Here is a 13,761-nt window from a genome sequence, read left to right as displayed (position 1 = left end):
AGGTCTCGGTAGGTGCATATACCGTATACTTGATTTGCTGGGTCAACCTCATCACGATGCTCCACGATGCTCCACGACTCCACGGACTAGTCGTCGTTGGAAACCGAACCCAATCAATTGACAGCCTAATTCGTAATTTTACAAACAATATACACACTCAGTCCAACCTAGTTTACTTCTTCTTCTCCTTCTTCCCGGTCAACGCCGTAATGGCACTCCCCAGGCCAAGACTCTTGAGGATCTTGTTGACGCCCAGTCCTCCCAGGATGGCGTCGACCAAACCGCCCAGGCCCACAATGCTCAACTGGAGGGTGTGTTAGCGCAATTCGCTGTGTGGGCTGCGGGAGTTTCAGAAACTTACCAGGCGTCCGACGAGGCCGAGCACGCCGTTGAGCAGGAGGCCCACGGCGGCCAGGATCTGGAACAGCGGCTCTGCGAGGAGGCCCCAGAGCGGGTTGAGCTCCTCCTTGGCGTGAGGCATGCCGTCGATCTTCTTCTTGGCGTTGTCGATGCACGTGGTGATGGTGCCGGTGAGCTGACACTGTTAGCTTATGCTTCCCAGAACTGTGATGGATACTCACCTCCTTCAACACCTCGGCGAGATGAGCCTCCTCCGGCGTAGCCTCTCGCGAGGCCGCCTTGGCCTTGGCGTTGCGCTGGATGCGGCCGTCAGGATCGAGCCCACGGATTGCGCCGTTGACCTCGGTGAGGATCTTGCCGCCCTCCTCGATCAGCGGCTTGACCTGCCTGACGAGCTCCTCCTCGTCCAGCTCGTCCTTGGGCGTGCGCTCGGCCGTGTCGACCTTGTCGGTGATCATCTTGCAGATGGGCCGGATCTTGTCCAGAGTCTGCTCAACGCATGCCGCGATCTGGCCGGCGAGCTTGACGTCCTTTTCGAGCTGCTCCCGCGCTTCCTTTTCTTCAGGCGTTTCTGTCTCGGGCTCTGGCTCAGGTTCTGCCTCGGGCTCGGGGGGAATGTCCTCGAGGCGAGAGACGTGACCGATGCTCTCGCCCTTTTGGTTGACGACATCACCGTCCTCGTCGACCTCCTTGCCCGAGCAGATGAAGAGGTCGCCGCTGGTGAGCTTTCCGATGATGTTTCCATCCTCGTCGACCACGTTACCCTCGCGGTTCACTCGTCGGCCAGCGAGAGGATCCTTCTTCTTCTCCACCACGTCCTCTTCCCAACGCTCCGCCTTGCCGATAACGTTGCCGTTTTTGTCGAGAATGTCTCCATCCTCATCGACAGCACGGCCGTAGAGAACTTTGGGGTCGCCGGACACTAAGCGTCCCACGACATCGCCCGTAGCTGTGATGACCTTGCCCTCCTTTGTGACGGTGCAGCCGACGAGCTCAGCAAAAGGCCCGTCGCGAGTACCCTCGCGTTGACCCTCTGGTACGAGCTCTGCGCGACCGATAATCTCACCAGACTCGCTCCTGATGTTTCCGTCCTTATCACACATGCGGCCAATAACGGAGCCGATGTGGCCCTCAACCACGCGACCGTAGATGTCTCCGTTTGATCCGACGACATTGCCGGCCTTGTTGACTCGCTTGCCAGACAGGCTAGAGTAGTCAATCGCGGCCTCGGGTTCTGCTTCAGGCTCCTCCCAGCGCTCGGCCTTTCCAATAACGTTGCCGTTGCGATCGAGGATGTCTCCATCTTCATCAACAGGGCGGCCGTAGAGAGCTTTGGCGTCGCCTTCGGTCAAGCGACCAACAATCTCGCCAGAAGAGGTAGCAACCTTTCCGTCACGAGCAACGGTGCAGCCGTCGAGATCGGCAAACGGGCCATCACGAGTTGCCTCACGCTGGTCTTCTGGAACGAGCTCTGCGCGACCAATGATGTCGCCAGACTCGCTCCTGATATTGCCTTCTTTGTCGCACATGCGGCCGACGAGAGAGCCAATGTGTCCCTCAATAACACGGCCGTACAGCTCTCCGTTAGAGCCGACCACGTTGCCGGCTTTGTTGACTCGTTTGCCGGAGAGGATAGAGTAGTCAATCTCCGGCGTGGGTTCAGCTTCGGGCTCCTCCCAGCGCTCAGCCTTGCCAATAGTGTTGCCATTGCGGTCGAGGATATCGCCGTCCTCGTCAATAGGGCGGCCGTAGAGGGCCTTGGCGTCGCCCTCGATCAATCGACCCACGATTTCGCCGGTAGAAGTAGCAATCTTCCCGTCATGGACAACAGTGCAGCCAACGAGGTCGGCGAATGGTCCATCACGAGTGCCTTGGCGCTGATCCTCGGGCACAAGTTCCACTCGGCCGATGGCCTCTCCGGACTCACTCCTGACATTGCCGTCTTTGTCGCACATGCGGCCTACGAGTGAGCCGATGTGTCCTTCAATGACACGGCCATAGAGCATCCCGTCGTCTCCAACCACGTTGCCGGCCTTGTTAACGCGCTTGCCGGCGAGGATAGAGTAGTCGATTTCAGGAGCAGCTTCCTCTTCAGGCTCATCCCAGGCCTCCGCTTTGCCGATGACGTTGCCTCGACGGTCCAGAATATCTCCGTCCTCGTCAACCTTGCTGCCCTTGAGGCGCTTGGGGTCGCCTTCAATAACCTGGCCGACCTGCTTGCCCTCAAAAAGGACGCGGCCATCCGCCTCGACGACAGCTCCGGGGAAGTTCTCAAAGGGGGCAAAGTCCTTGAGGTCCTCTCGCTCATTGTCGGGGAGAGGCTCTCCTTTGCCAACGGCCTTGCCGGCGTCATTCCAGATGACTCCGTCTGCGTCTGCCTTCTTTCCGATGAGCTGCTTCACCTCGCCTTCGACGACGCGGCCGATGAGCTCTCCTTTGTCGTTGATGAGGTTGCCGCCTTTGTTAACGACGCAGCCTTCGAGGGCGGCAAAGTCCAGCTTATGCTCGTCCGTGGCTTCTTCCTCGGGGGCTTCACCCTCCGGGGCCTCGGACTTGGGGACCTCACCCTCAGGAACCTCAGCCTCGGGGATTTCACCCTCTGGGGCCTCGGACTTGGGCATCTCCACTCCAGAAACTACAGACTTGGGGGCTTCCGTCCCTGGGATGTCTGTTCCCGGGGCTTCAGATCCAGCGACTTCAGACTTGGCGAGCTCAGAGGGCTGGATGTCGGAGGGTGGGGCCTCAGACTTGGGGATCTGAGACTCGGGGACTTCAGACTTTGCAACCTCAGTCTTTGCAATCTCAGACTCTGGAACCTCAGTCTTTGCAACCTCGGATTCTGGAACCTCGGATCCCGGAACCTCAGTCTTCGCAATCTCAGACTCTGGAACCTCAGTCTTTGCAACCTCGGATCCTTCGACCTGAGACTTTGGTACCTCATCCTCTAGGACATCCGACTTCGGGACCTCACCCTCTGGGACCTCAGATTTTGGCACCTCAGACTCTGGAACCTCAGACTTTGGGACGTCAGACTTGGTTTTATCAAGCTCCGAGCCCTCAGGGACTTCCGATTTCGGAACCTCAGACTTGGGAACCTCGGTCCCCTCGACAGACTTAAGTGCGTCTGATTCAGGAACATCTGTGTGGTCGGTGGTTGGGGTTTCCTTAACCTCATCGAGAGGCGGTATATCTTTTTGGATCTCGGATGTGCTTTCGGGTTCGAACCTCGAGACGCTGTCGTCGGGCTTGAGATCATCTGGCTTGATGCTGTTGCTTTGCTCCGCCTCGATGTCTGCTTCCTTGGTTGTCTCGATAGGATCGGGAGGGACCTCAGTAAGCTTGTCCTTGGACTCGACTCCAGTCTCTTTACCCGTAACCGACGGCACTGGGTCCTCATCTTTGAGGTTAATCTCAGATGAAGAACCCTTGCCCTGGGCTTCGCGGAACTGCTTCTCCGTCTCCTCACCCTGAGATGCCGACTTGTCTTCAGGTGTGATGCTGGCTCCGGACTTGCTGGCTCCGGACTTGCTGCCGAAGCCCAGGCGACTGGTGACGGGCCTCATGCTGCCGTCGACTGAGTTATAAACAGACTTGAGTCCCGACAGACCGAAGCCACTGGATTTCTTGGGTTTCTCGGCCGACGTGGTGGTGTACTCGCTGGGCTCCTCGTCTAGGGGCACCGCTTTGCCGAGGACATCTCCAGTTGTGCTAACAACATCTCCGGCCGTCGTCACGGTGTTGCCTACAAGCTCCTTGGGATCCTTGGAGTCTGTGATTTCGCCAACAGTCTTTCCGGTCTCGTCCACGACGTCTCCGGTTTCGCCCACAACTCCGACGCCGCTGCGTGGAACGGACTCAGTGTCAACTGCAAGGGGGATGATGAGCGCTAGGTACGGCGAGGGGAGGGAGGACGCACCAGGATTACTCTTTTCTTCAGCGGGAGTGTCCCTGGGGGTGTCTTTGTTCCAGCCCCCTGGGATCGACAGAGGATTCTGCATGATCTGTGGATGTGTCGGTTCGATGACTAGGTGGCTGTCTTTGCTTTCGTCGATTGAGTGGGTATCAAAAAGGGTGTCTGGATGTCTCGATTCGATAGCTATACGGTTGTCTCTGCTATGGTTGGTTGATTGGGTATCAGGATGGATGTCTGGATCATCGTCCCAATTCCTGACAAGACATTGCTTTATAGCGAGGAGCCGATTGCGAAAACCAGTTTTCATGACGTCTAGACATCAAGACAATCTAAACGTCAGAGCCAGCGCCATGAAGGCGACTATGATCCCCCAAGGCAAATTCTAGTCGTACGAACCATCATTCCGCGCGTCATGGCGAGCATCCAAGGTCGAAGGTGTGTGGTGTGGCATTGGATGACGTAAAGACTCTCGAGGACTCAGCTGGTTCGTGGAAGTACCAGCACCGGATGTTTCAAGTGATTGGCCTCGGGTGTAAGTGGTTTGCCGCCTGCATGCATGAAAACCGGCTTCTGGGAGGTGGAGGCGGCCGATCCTCCACTTGAGGGTGTGGGAGATCGAGATTTGCAGCGTGGGCTTGCACCGGCCGCTTGATTCCCATGGGTTTACGCTGGATGAACTTAAAGTGGCCCTGGAAGCCAGTTTTCACTATTCTTGGATGTTGGACAAGAGAAATTCGCGTCACAACTCTAGACAAAAGAAAACTACTTTTTACTATTATAGTCTTGGTTGAAGACGGTGGGTATCTTGATGATGAGCTGGATGCCATCATACGTTGACTTGACATCTAGGCACATTTCATCTGGCCTGAGAGTCGGAGCAGCTGGAGCGCTTTGCTCGTTCTTGCTTGTCTCGTTTGTTTCCTTGCCCTTGCCACCCGGGGCGTTGAGCTTCCCAACCACGTTTCCTTCACCATCGTATATGTTTCCCACGTCGTCCACCTGAAGCCCGCCTCCCAGCGGCTTCAAGGCTGGCTTGCTGTAGTTTTCGCAAACGTGTCCCACCACCTGGCCGTCCGGGTCTAGAATCTCGCCAGACGTTGAGACGGGCCGGCCGACCATGGACGGGAGATCGCCGGCTACCCTGCCGAGCACCGTCCCGTCCCAGTCCAGAATGTTGCCAAACTCGTCGACATATTTCCCGTCGAGGCCCTTTGCGAGTTCGGCGGGCGACGGCCCTGATGCGAGCGGCGTTATCTTGGGGATGTGGATGCCGGGTTGCGGGTGCTGCGGCGGCGACGACTCTGGGGACGGCGAGGTTTGCGAGGACTGCGAAGACTGTGAGGACTGCGAGGAGCGCGCGTCTCGTACGGGCAGGTTGATTTCGTACGTGGTATGCGTCGGCGAGCTCTCAGGTGTTACCGGCTTGGAAGACATCGTGGGTTGTGGTTAACGAGATGGATCTGGCGATGGCAACGGCGAGGGCATCGCGCTGAACCGCGTCTTGATGTGTGAATCGGACGGTCCTTTTGCGGGGATAATGACGACAGTCAGCAGGACAGTCAGCAGGACATACGGAGTGAGTGACTTGTCGAGTTGGATGGCGATGAATAGGGATGAGCATCCAGGATGGGAGGATGGACAAGGATGCAACAGGGGATGACGCTCCCCGGAGATACTGGTCCGCTCACTGCAACAGAATATCAGACTAGTATCCCGCCTGCGTGCCGTCAGCCGTAGTTGGGCCATAGTACCCCCGTATTATGCTCCATATTACCCGTATTATGATCATACCCTCGTCGTTGATCTCGATGGCGGCCGAAACACACGCTACAGCGACACTAGCAAGGAAGCAGAACGGCTAGCTAACTGCGCCTGGACATGACAGGCTGCTAGCAAGCACGTAGCAGGCCTCACCACGCGTTCCTGGCTTATTACGGGATCGATTACGGAGGCTATTCCGGGGTTAGCCGAGCCGCCATGACCCAACGCAGCGCCGCCTGCATGGAGATCACAGCGAGGGCCAGCGGCGAGCCAACGACAGCGCAGCGACCCTTGTTCGGGCTGCGTCCAGACGTTGAGCGGGGCGTGGCAATTGCGTCAAGGACTTTTGCACGGTGTGATATGGCACAGTGATTGATTTGAAAAATATTCATCGAGGTTCCTAAGCCCATATTCATTCCCCAAACGCCCAAAGCCCAGGCCGGAACGAGGCCGCCCTGTTCCGGCCGCCCACAGTACACACTCGCGCAGGACAAGGAAGAACGCCTTAGTTCCTGGATAGGTAGACACGCAATTAGTCGCCAGTTTATCCGGTGCTGGAGAGTGGACGCCAAGTAAGAAACGGCCAAGAGAAGAGAGGGGAAGCGAAGCGGTCTCGTGCGGGGGGGAGAAGAGGGAAGATGATGAGGGTTGTTCACGTACAGCAGCGCCAGCTCCAAGTCTCCGTGGATTCGCGCCTTCAGCTGGATCTCAATGTCCAGGTTCAGGTCCAGCCGCAGCCGCAGCGTGTCGCTCTTGCCGCCGTCGCCCTTCTGCTGGTCCACGGCGTTGTTGGTGACGCCGCCGAGCGTGTTGGTGACGCCGCCCAGAGTGTTGTTGACCGCGTCGCCGCCGAGCGGCAGCTGGTCGAGCGGCCCGGCTTGCTTCGAGCGCCGGCTGGACTTGCTCTTCTTCTTCTTGCTGCGGCGCTGCATCTGCTTGGGCGGCTCTTCGCTCGAGACGTTGTCGTCGGAGTCGACCTCGTTGGAGGAGACGCGGTCCTTTTCCATGGTCGACATTTTGGCGAGTTGTGCGTGAGTGTGAGTGTGGTTTCTTAAACAAGGCGTGTCGTGTATGGCACGGTAAGCAGTAATGAGGTGATCTCGTCTTAGTCTGTCTCTTGTTGAATCGCTATAGACAGAGTCTCGACGCCAGGTCATATAAGTTCACCACCTCCTCTGAATAACAGGATTTCCACTCCCATCCCCCCCCCCCCCCATGAGGTCATGATCGAGATGCTCAACGTCCTGCAGCAGTCCCCATTGTCTACAACTTGGCGTCCCCCGGGTACCCCATGGTGTGCCCTCATGCAACCCTGGTCACCAACGCAGCAAGGATCTTCAGTCTCTGACGAAGCGACTCTCCACGCCGCGCTGCAACTTGCGACACAGCGCCACAGGCCGACATCGTTTGCCCGCCGTTTCCTGAATCTCCCCTTCCGGGTCCCAGTACACTGCCCATCGCCCGTCATCCGCCTCCTCGCGGACGGCAACAAACGCATCATGATCGCCTTGGAGCGTCAGGAAGCGCTCGTCGTCGCTCCAGCCCCACGGCCCAATGACGTGACCCACGGTCTCTTTGCGGCCCCCATACTCCACCGCGTGCGTGTCTCGGTGGATGTAGATCCAGTTTAGCATCGGCGGATCGACTGCGATGGTGCTCACCATCCCCAGATGCCCCTCCTCGCTTGGGTACTTGAAGTAGTAGCCGTTGAACTCGTGGCCCTCGACGGGGCGTTCGGGCAGGTTGAGAAAGAGCTGGAAGCGTCAGCTCGCGGTTGATCCTGGAAATTGTAGACTCTCTCACCTTGTTGTCCACTAGAACGCCAACCCCGGCCTCCTCTGATTTCCCCTTGCGCCGCATCAGGGGGGCCAAGTGGAACTTTTCCTGCTCCTTGCTCAGCGAGGCATTCTGCGACTTCTGCGCGCTAATCGCCTCCGCGACCCCGATGACGGTAGGGATAGATGCGATGGTGAGTAGCCCAATAACCATGGTGACTGTGACTGTGATGCTGTAAACAGGAATATCCAGTTCTTGCCGTCGCTGAGAATGACGTTTAAAGTATGGGGAGTCTGTCTGGTAGTTCACCCCATCCACCCCATCCACCCCATCTGCAATGTAAGACCCCTGCCTGGTCATGCAGATTAAGAAGCGTCATTCTTCCACATTACCTCGATATCCAATACGTCATTCACTTTATTAAATGGATAAAAAAATACTGGGTGTGCTGAAACCGGTTCGTCGACGGCTCCAAGGGGCATCCGATGACGCCTATTGCGTCAGAGTGAACTTTGTTCATCCTGTTTCTACATCTTTTGAGGCATCACAAAAGAGACGAAGCGTCGGGCTTCGTTTTAGAATATGTAGACCACAATACACTACAACACACCACTGGAAAAAAAACTTAGTGATTGCATCTCACCTCGTCTGCACACTAATAACTTTCAGCCATGGCTTCACCACAGGTATGCCACCTGCCTATTATTCCATGGGCCAATTTAACATTTGCAGGACACAAACACGCAGGGCGACTCAACCCCTCCCAACCCACAACAATCAACACCTCCCGTCTCTCCCAAGCCTGAAAAGGAGCAGGAGCAGAAGCCAGAGCAGACGCCAGAGCAAACGCAGGAGCCGGAGCAAAAGCCAGCCAAAGACAAGCCCAAGTCCAAGGCTTCATCCAAGAAACCCGAGCCCGAGAAAAAGACTGTAAACCAGGCCGAGGAGAGCGGCGACGAGTTCGAGGACGCCGAAGGCGATCAGGACGAGGACGTCTTTGACGAAGACTACATCTCTGGCGACGACGACGAGGAAGAGGAAGACGACGAGCCCGTCACTCCCGAGCCCGAGCCCCCAAAACGGAGCGCAAAGAGTGCGAAGAACGCAAAGCCCACAAAGCCCGCAAAGCCTACAAAGACCACCACCAAGGCGCAGGATGTCCGCCGCAGGCGCCCGGCTTGGCTGGACGAAGAGGAAGAGTCCTCCGAAGAGGACTCGGACGAGGAGTCCAGTGAAGACGAGCAGCCCATGACCAAGCGGCAGATGCAGATGCAGCGCCGGCAGATGCAGCAACAGCAGCAGCAGATGCAGCAGCAGCAACAACAGCAAATGCAGCAGCAGCAAGGCGGCGGGGGCGGCAAAGATCCACTCAAGCTGCGTCTTGACCTGAACCTAGAGATAGAAATTGAGCTCAAGGCAAGGATCCATGGTGATCTGACCTTGGCTTTGCTGTGAGTCCTTTTTTTACCCGCCCGTTGGTTGTAGTGCGACTGACCAGATAGTGACATGGACTAGAGAGGGATTGTAACTGGCGCGGATGTGTTGGGCATGTCGAGAAATGGTTTGGGAGTTTGGCTCTGGACGTTTAGTTTCTTTGTTCCTTTGTAGGAGTAACAAGAGTTTGTTTGCACCCAGTCTGTTGAATGTGACGTCTGAAGTCGAAATTGTGTGAGATTAATTAATGTATTGGAAATAAAGTGAACCCGGCTATATACAAGAAATAATAATCCAGCGTGATAAGTCGAACTTTAAATGCTTGGTAAATGCGCACAGATCTATTTCCTCAATCTGGAGGGTTTAATCTTTTCTCCACTCATTTGCGGTGGGCGTCTTTCCTTCTGCTCGCCACCATCGCCAGGGCTGCCTACCAGGGTATATTAAATCGCGCTCATTTTTTTGACGGCTGTCTTGTTTGGAGAACATAGCCCAGCGCACTATTAGACCGAAGGTTAGTTATGAGTCTCGATATAAAAGCTCAAATGACCCTTGGAAGTGACTCACATGGCAAGGCCGACACTTGTTGCACACGCAAGGTAGAGAGGCATGGACGAGATATCGCCTATATTCCCATACGCTGTAGAAGAGACAGTAGTAACGCAGTACTTGGGATTAACTGAGGTGCCCTCATCGACTCTCACCGACGACACCTCATACGCGAGGACATGTATTGCCCCGGTGGCTATGTCAACTGCTGGAGTTGACCCGATAATCTCGCCATTCTTGTTAAGCGCAGCAACGCGGGCAAAGGTAGCGTCCCAGTCCCGGGGAAGCACAAAACCCGTCTCAAAGCCCATGCGACGCGATTCGCTTGCGACTTTTTTGGGGCCGTTGAGGCTCGATAATGAAGTGGACAGGAGCTGGAAGAAGGAATTAGTTCGCTGTCGGAATACACAGATCGTCGCATATCAAGACATACCAGAACCCATCGTTTTACAGCCGTCGCGCCGTTCCATGAGACATAAATCGTCATGTTCCCACTGGCATCTGCGTTTGCGGAGATGTTGGGTCCCCAGGTGGGCTTACCCTCCCAGTCACCCTTCCAGGCGCGGTAGGCTATCAACGTATTGTGACCCAGGCGATCCTCGTCAACGAGACTTCTCTGGATGTCCATGACAACCTCTCCGTCGGGCGTGTGCTCGGTATACATGGCATTCTGCCCCCAGGCAATAAGCGTGTTTCCGTTTGGGAGCGGCTGGACACCTCCTCGCGTGGCGCTGATGAGACCTTGGGGATGGTACCACTCGTTGACGACCCAGACTGTCATGGCCTCTAGGTCGTATTCTAGCTCGAGACCGCGAGAGCAATGGCCTCCCTTGCTTCCTCGCCCCTCGCAAAAGCCGTTGTTCCATTGTGCATTGTCAAAAAGAGTAATGCGGTTCTTGCCGCTTATGCGTGCGTGGTGCTGGGGGCCAAAGGTAGCCGTGCCGTCTTTCGTGATGTCTGTGAATTGGTTCCGTGCACCGCCCATGATCCATTTAGGTTGAGCATTCTTGCCGTTTACCATGATAATACAGCCAAAGTGCTTGATGCTGATGAGAAAATCGCCCTCGGGGGTCTGTATTTCAGCGTCAGTTTGCACCATTCTAGATTCAGACCTTGGATAGATTTCGGTACCTTCTGCGCACTATTCATATGCGAATAATCATGAAAGAGCCCGCCATTATCCCAGTACGGCATGAGAGAACTCGAAACTGGAAAGTGGTTGAGGGTTGAAAAATGGAAGAGCACTGTGTTGGTTACGGGGTCAATTTCCTGAACATGTTGTTGGATCACGCCATGGCCCTCCGCTGGACCGCCAAGCGATGTCAAGTCGGCGGGGGTATATTCATCGAAAATAATCACCACAGTATCGTCTTCTGTGATGTAGCATTCGTGGTTATTTAGCCCTTGCCTGTTTGGAGATTCGAGCTGCCAACCGACTTGGTAGAGTTGCTGGTAGTGTTGGTTGTATATCCGGATGCGATCCCCTGCATAGGCGGCTATGACAGGCTGGCCCTTGAAGATGTAGGGTTTCGTTGCTCGACCTGTGCTATATCGCTCATCCGCCCAGACTAAGCTCAGGTCCTCGGATGAGATGATGCTCGGGCCGTAAAGACCCTCGCTGTAGGCCCCCGCCAGGAAGATGTAGGGAGATTTGTCAACCTTTTCATAGTTGAACTTGTTGACTTGGTAGATGGGTGCTCCGATGTGCGGCGCCGAGTGAAACGTTTGGTTCGGCTGCAGGCCAAGCTTTCCATCCTGATACGACTGCCAGTCTGTGTGGTGCGGGACATCGGCGAGTACGCTGCAGACGAGATGGAGGAAGAAGACGAAGCCGAATGTGCTCATAGAGCGCCGTGGAGCCTGTATATGATAGCCCATGTTGGCACCACGGCGTGAGAGCATGGCAGCCAGGAAGCAGGATGGTATCCTCCACGTGCCCCCAGCGCGTCCGGGGATTCGTGCATCATAATAAGGGAAAATAAAGGGGGGAGGCGTTGTGATCGTCGATCTAAGACACATAATTCAGACGGGGAGTTGGGCTAGTGTGTTAGTTTCATTGGATCGAGAAAGCCACTTCAAAATAGCCTCGCCTTTGATGTGCCATCTTAAATCAGGCACGCGACCCAGGCAGTTGGGAGGCTAATGCGAGAGCCCTTTCAATCGGTGGTACAATTTGAATCGGTGGTACGCTATTTTAGGTCTTATCATCCCCGCTTAACAATCGTGCGTATGGCGATCAACCGATAGCTGGACGGTTGTATTGATCAAGGGGACCTTGAGCTATCAGCAGGGGTGAGGGCTAATCCTCAACCCTACCGAACCTAATATTCTGGGCCCAATGGGATGCGGAGAAGTGGTCTAGAAGATCGGCTTGTGGCACACTATTGATTATCTTTCCATACTATTTTCCGTTAAACGCGCTTGTGCTTCGACCTTTTGTTGATTTTACCGCTATCACTTTAGCGCAGCCTTCCGTGGAGATGAGCAGTGGCGCGAAGGTGCAATTTGGTGTCGCCCTATTCGTTTGGAGGGGAATCACTTCGCTCAGGTCGATCTCAATCCCCAGGCTTTGGTTATCGCTGAGAAATTGTCAGAGCCATGTTTATTGCAGATAGCGCTAGAAAGAACCTGTACTCGGTGTGATTATCTAAGAGTCCGCTCAAAATGCTATGCGCCGCCGCAAAAATCCGCGACATAATCATTTTGCCATTCCTTCTTCATTTTAGAATGGCCACCAGTCTATCTTTGGATACCGCTTGGAGATACATTTTGTGTTCATAGGTGAATTAAACCTGGTCAATCACCTCGAGGAAGTCTAGTAACACCCGAGCGCTCACCAAATGACAGACCCCGGATTATTTGCGTGACCATGGTGGGTAAGAATTTTTTTTTTTGGGAAACCCGACGACTACAGGTAGATACCACCCACTCATATAGGTCGCATTCTGAAAGACTTACGTTAATTGAGGAGAAGAAGAGTTCCGTATATGCGAAAGCTGATGCATAATTGAATTGACAATAGTCACAGATATTGAGGACTAAACGGAGGTTTCTAAGCAACTTGCTCAAGTCGGCGCTCGAGTTGGGTTTGCAATTTCCATAACATGAAATAGTATGCATGCCCGTTAAGCCACATGGATATGGTGGAGATGTCTTATACGCTCCGACATGACTTACTGCGTAGTCGGGCTTCTCAAGCGTGGCTTCATCATACGTGGATGATGTACGCGTATTTGGCCAGGATCCGTTCCCGGAACGCCACGCGTCATGCTTAAGACGCCCCATAGTGGGTAAATCTTCTTGATTGGCAGGAGAGAAATTAAAGTATATGGCCATCTTGCCTAGGTACGTTAGAGTGGCTCGGGGTATGGCGATTTAAGTGGCAATCTCCATATCTCCCAAGATATCGCGACTCGCAGTCTGCAGCAAATCGGGAATGATGATCGTTTGGGAACAGCAAACCGCAAGTTTCATGAAAACTAAGATGTGGTCTATCGCGAGAAGTGCAGAAGGGTGAACTTTCTTACTATACGGCTCACCCGACCCGATGGGCCAACTTTCCTCCAATTAGTTGCTGCTGATAGTCACTCACCAAACAACAACGCGCTCACACAAGCGACCAACGACCTTACCAAGCCTGCTGGCCAGATTGAAGTGACCAGCGTATAGGGGTTCCTCAACGCGCAGAGTCCATTTAATTAAGGTGGTAAAACCCTTTAAATTTCTGGACTCACTGGGACAGACTGTTATGACTGGACTGGGAGGGATCGCGAATACTGGCAACCAGCTCAATACCACCCTTGTCACCGTAAGTAGAAGGGGAGGTAGAGGTTAAGCATGCCAAATGACTGTGGACACTCTTGAGGATGCACGCAATGCGACACTATACTGTGCGATGGAACTGACTGTCTGCAGTTGACAAAGACCCTACAGCGCCTCCTCCCTGGCCGCGATGTCTTGACCACCCT

General features: G+C 54.8%; 6 protein-coding genes across 6 annotated transcripts; 1 reads left to right on the top strand and 5 right to left on the bottom strand.

The window, feature by feature from the left end:
• Window positions 1-172: 172 nt before the first annotated feature.
• On the bottom strand, window positions 173-4,358 carry BGZ61DRAFT_531210 (uncharacterized protein; the record flags this gene model as incomplete). Its single annotated transcript, XM_046253671.1, has 3 exons — window positions 173-304; window positions 362-535; window positions 582-4,358. 3 exons carry the CDS (start codon window positions 4,356-4,358, stop codon window positions 173-175), a joined length of 4,083 nt encoding a protein of 1,360 aa, XP_046106263.1.
• A 573-nt stretch (window positions 4,359-4,931) lies between these two features.
• On the bottom strand, window positions 4,932-6,004 carry BGZ61DRAFT_449308 (uncharacterized protein). The gene has a single exon (XM_046245590.1). The coding sequence runs from the start codon at window positions 5,705-5,707 to the stop codon at window positions 5,036-5,038; it is 672 nt and encodes a 223-aa protein (XP_046106262.1). The 5' UTR covers window positions 5,708-6,004; the 3' UTR covers window positions 4,932-5,035.
• Window positions 6,005-6,390: 386 nt separating this feature from the next.
• BGZ61DRAFT_449306 (uncharacterized protein) lies at window positions 6,391-7,249 on the bottom strand. The gene is made up of 2 exons (XM_046245589.1): window positions 6,695-7,249; window positions 6,391-6,588 (listed from the first exon to the last, which is right to left on the bottom strand). Exons 1-2 carry the CDS (start codon window positions 7,189-7,191, stop codon window positions 6,579-6,581), a joined length of 507 nt encoding a protein of 168 aa, XP_046106261.1. The 5' UTR covers window positions 7,192-7,249; the 3' UTR covers window positions 6,391-6,578.
• A 122-nt stretch (window positions 7,250-7,371) lies between these two features.
• On the bottom strand, window positions 7,372-8,023 carry BGZ61DRAFT_531207 (uncharacterized protein; the record flags this gene model as incomplete). Its single annotated transcript, XM_046253670.1, has 2 exons — window positions 7,372-7,788; window positions 7,838-8,023. 2 exons carry the CDS (start codon window positions 8,021-8,023, stop codon window positions 7,372-7,374), a joined length of 603 nt encoding a protein of 200 aa, XP_046106260.1.
• Window positions 8,024-8,225: 202 nt separating this feature from the next.
• BGZ61DRAFT_449301 (uncharacterized protein) lies at window positions 8,226-9,508 on the top strand. Its single transcript, XM_046245588.1, has 3 exons — window positions 8,226-8,496; window positions 8,543-9,261; window positions 9,313-9,508. Exons 1-3 carry the CDS (start codon window positions 8,482-8,484, stop codon window positions 9,323-9,325), a joined length of 747 nt encoding a protein of 248 aa, XP_046106259.1. The 5' UTR covers window positions 8,226-8,481; the 3' UTR covers window positions 9,326-9,508.
• A 57-nt stretch (window positions 9,509-9,565) lies between these two features.
• BGZ61DRAFT_449297 (ASST-domain-containing protein) lies at window positions 9,566-11,012 on the bottom strand. Its single transcript, XM_046245587.1, has 2 exons — window positions 10,925-11,012; window positions 9,566-10,865 (listed from the first exon to the last, which is right to left on the bottom strand). The coding sequence occupies exons 1-2, from the start codon at window positions 10,985-10,987 to the stop codon at window positions 9,990-9,992; spliced, it is 939 nt and encodes a 312-aa protein (XP_046106258.1). The 5' UTR covers window positions 10,988-11,012; the 3' UTR covers window positions 9,566-9,989.
• Window positions 11,013-13,761: the final 2,749 nt, after the last annotated feature.

The sequence above is a fragment of the Ilyonectria robusta genome (genome assembly GCF_021365365.1).
Source record: "Ilyonectria robusta strain PMI_751 chromosome Unknown BGZ61scaffold_7, whole genome shotgun sequence".
Lineage (NCBI taxonomy): Eukaryota > Fungi > Ascomycota > Sordariomycetes > Hypocreales > Nectriaceae > Ilyonectria > Ilyonectria robusta.
This window is presented reverse-complemented; position numbering and strand designations above follow the sequence as displayed.

What these genes read in the sequence shown, in the direction of transcription:
- BGZ61DRAFT_449308 (XM_046245590.1), bottom strand. Translation starts at nt 5,707, where the DNA reads ATGTCTTCCAAGCCGGTAACACCTGAGAGCTCGCCGACGCATACCACG.
- BGZ61DRAFT_449306 (XM_046245589.1), bottom strand. Translation starts at nt 7,191, where the DNA reads ATGACCTGGCGTCGAGACTCTGTCTATAGCGATTCAACAAGAGACAGA.
- BGZ61DRAFT_449297 (XM_046245587.1), bottom strand. Translation starts at nt 10,987, where the DNA reads ATGCCGTACTGGGATAATGGCGGGCTCTTTCATGATTATTCGCATATG. An exon ending in ATATGAATAGTGCGCAGAAG is followed by an intron (nt 10,866 to 10,924) that starts GTACCGAAATCT and finishes GCTGAAATACAG; the next exon opens with ACCCCCGAGGGCGATTTTCT.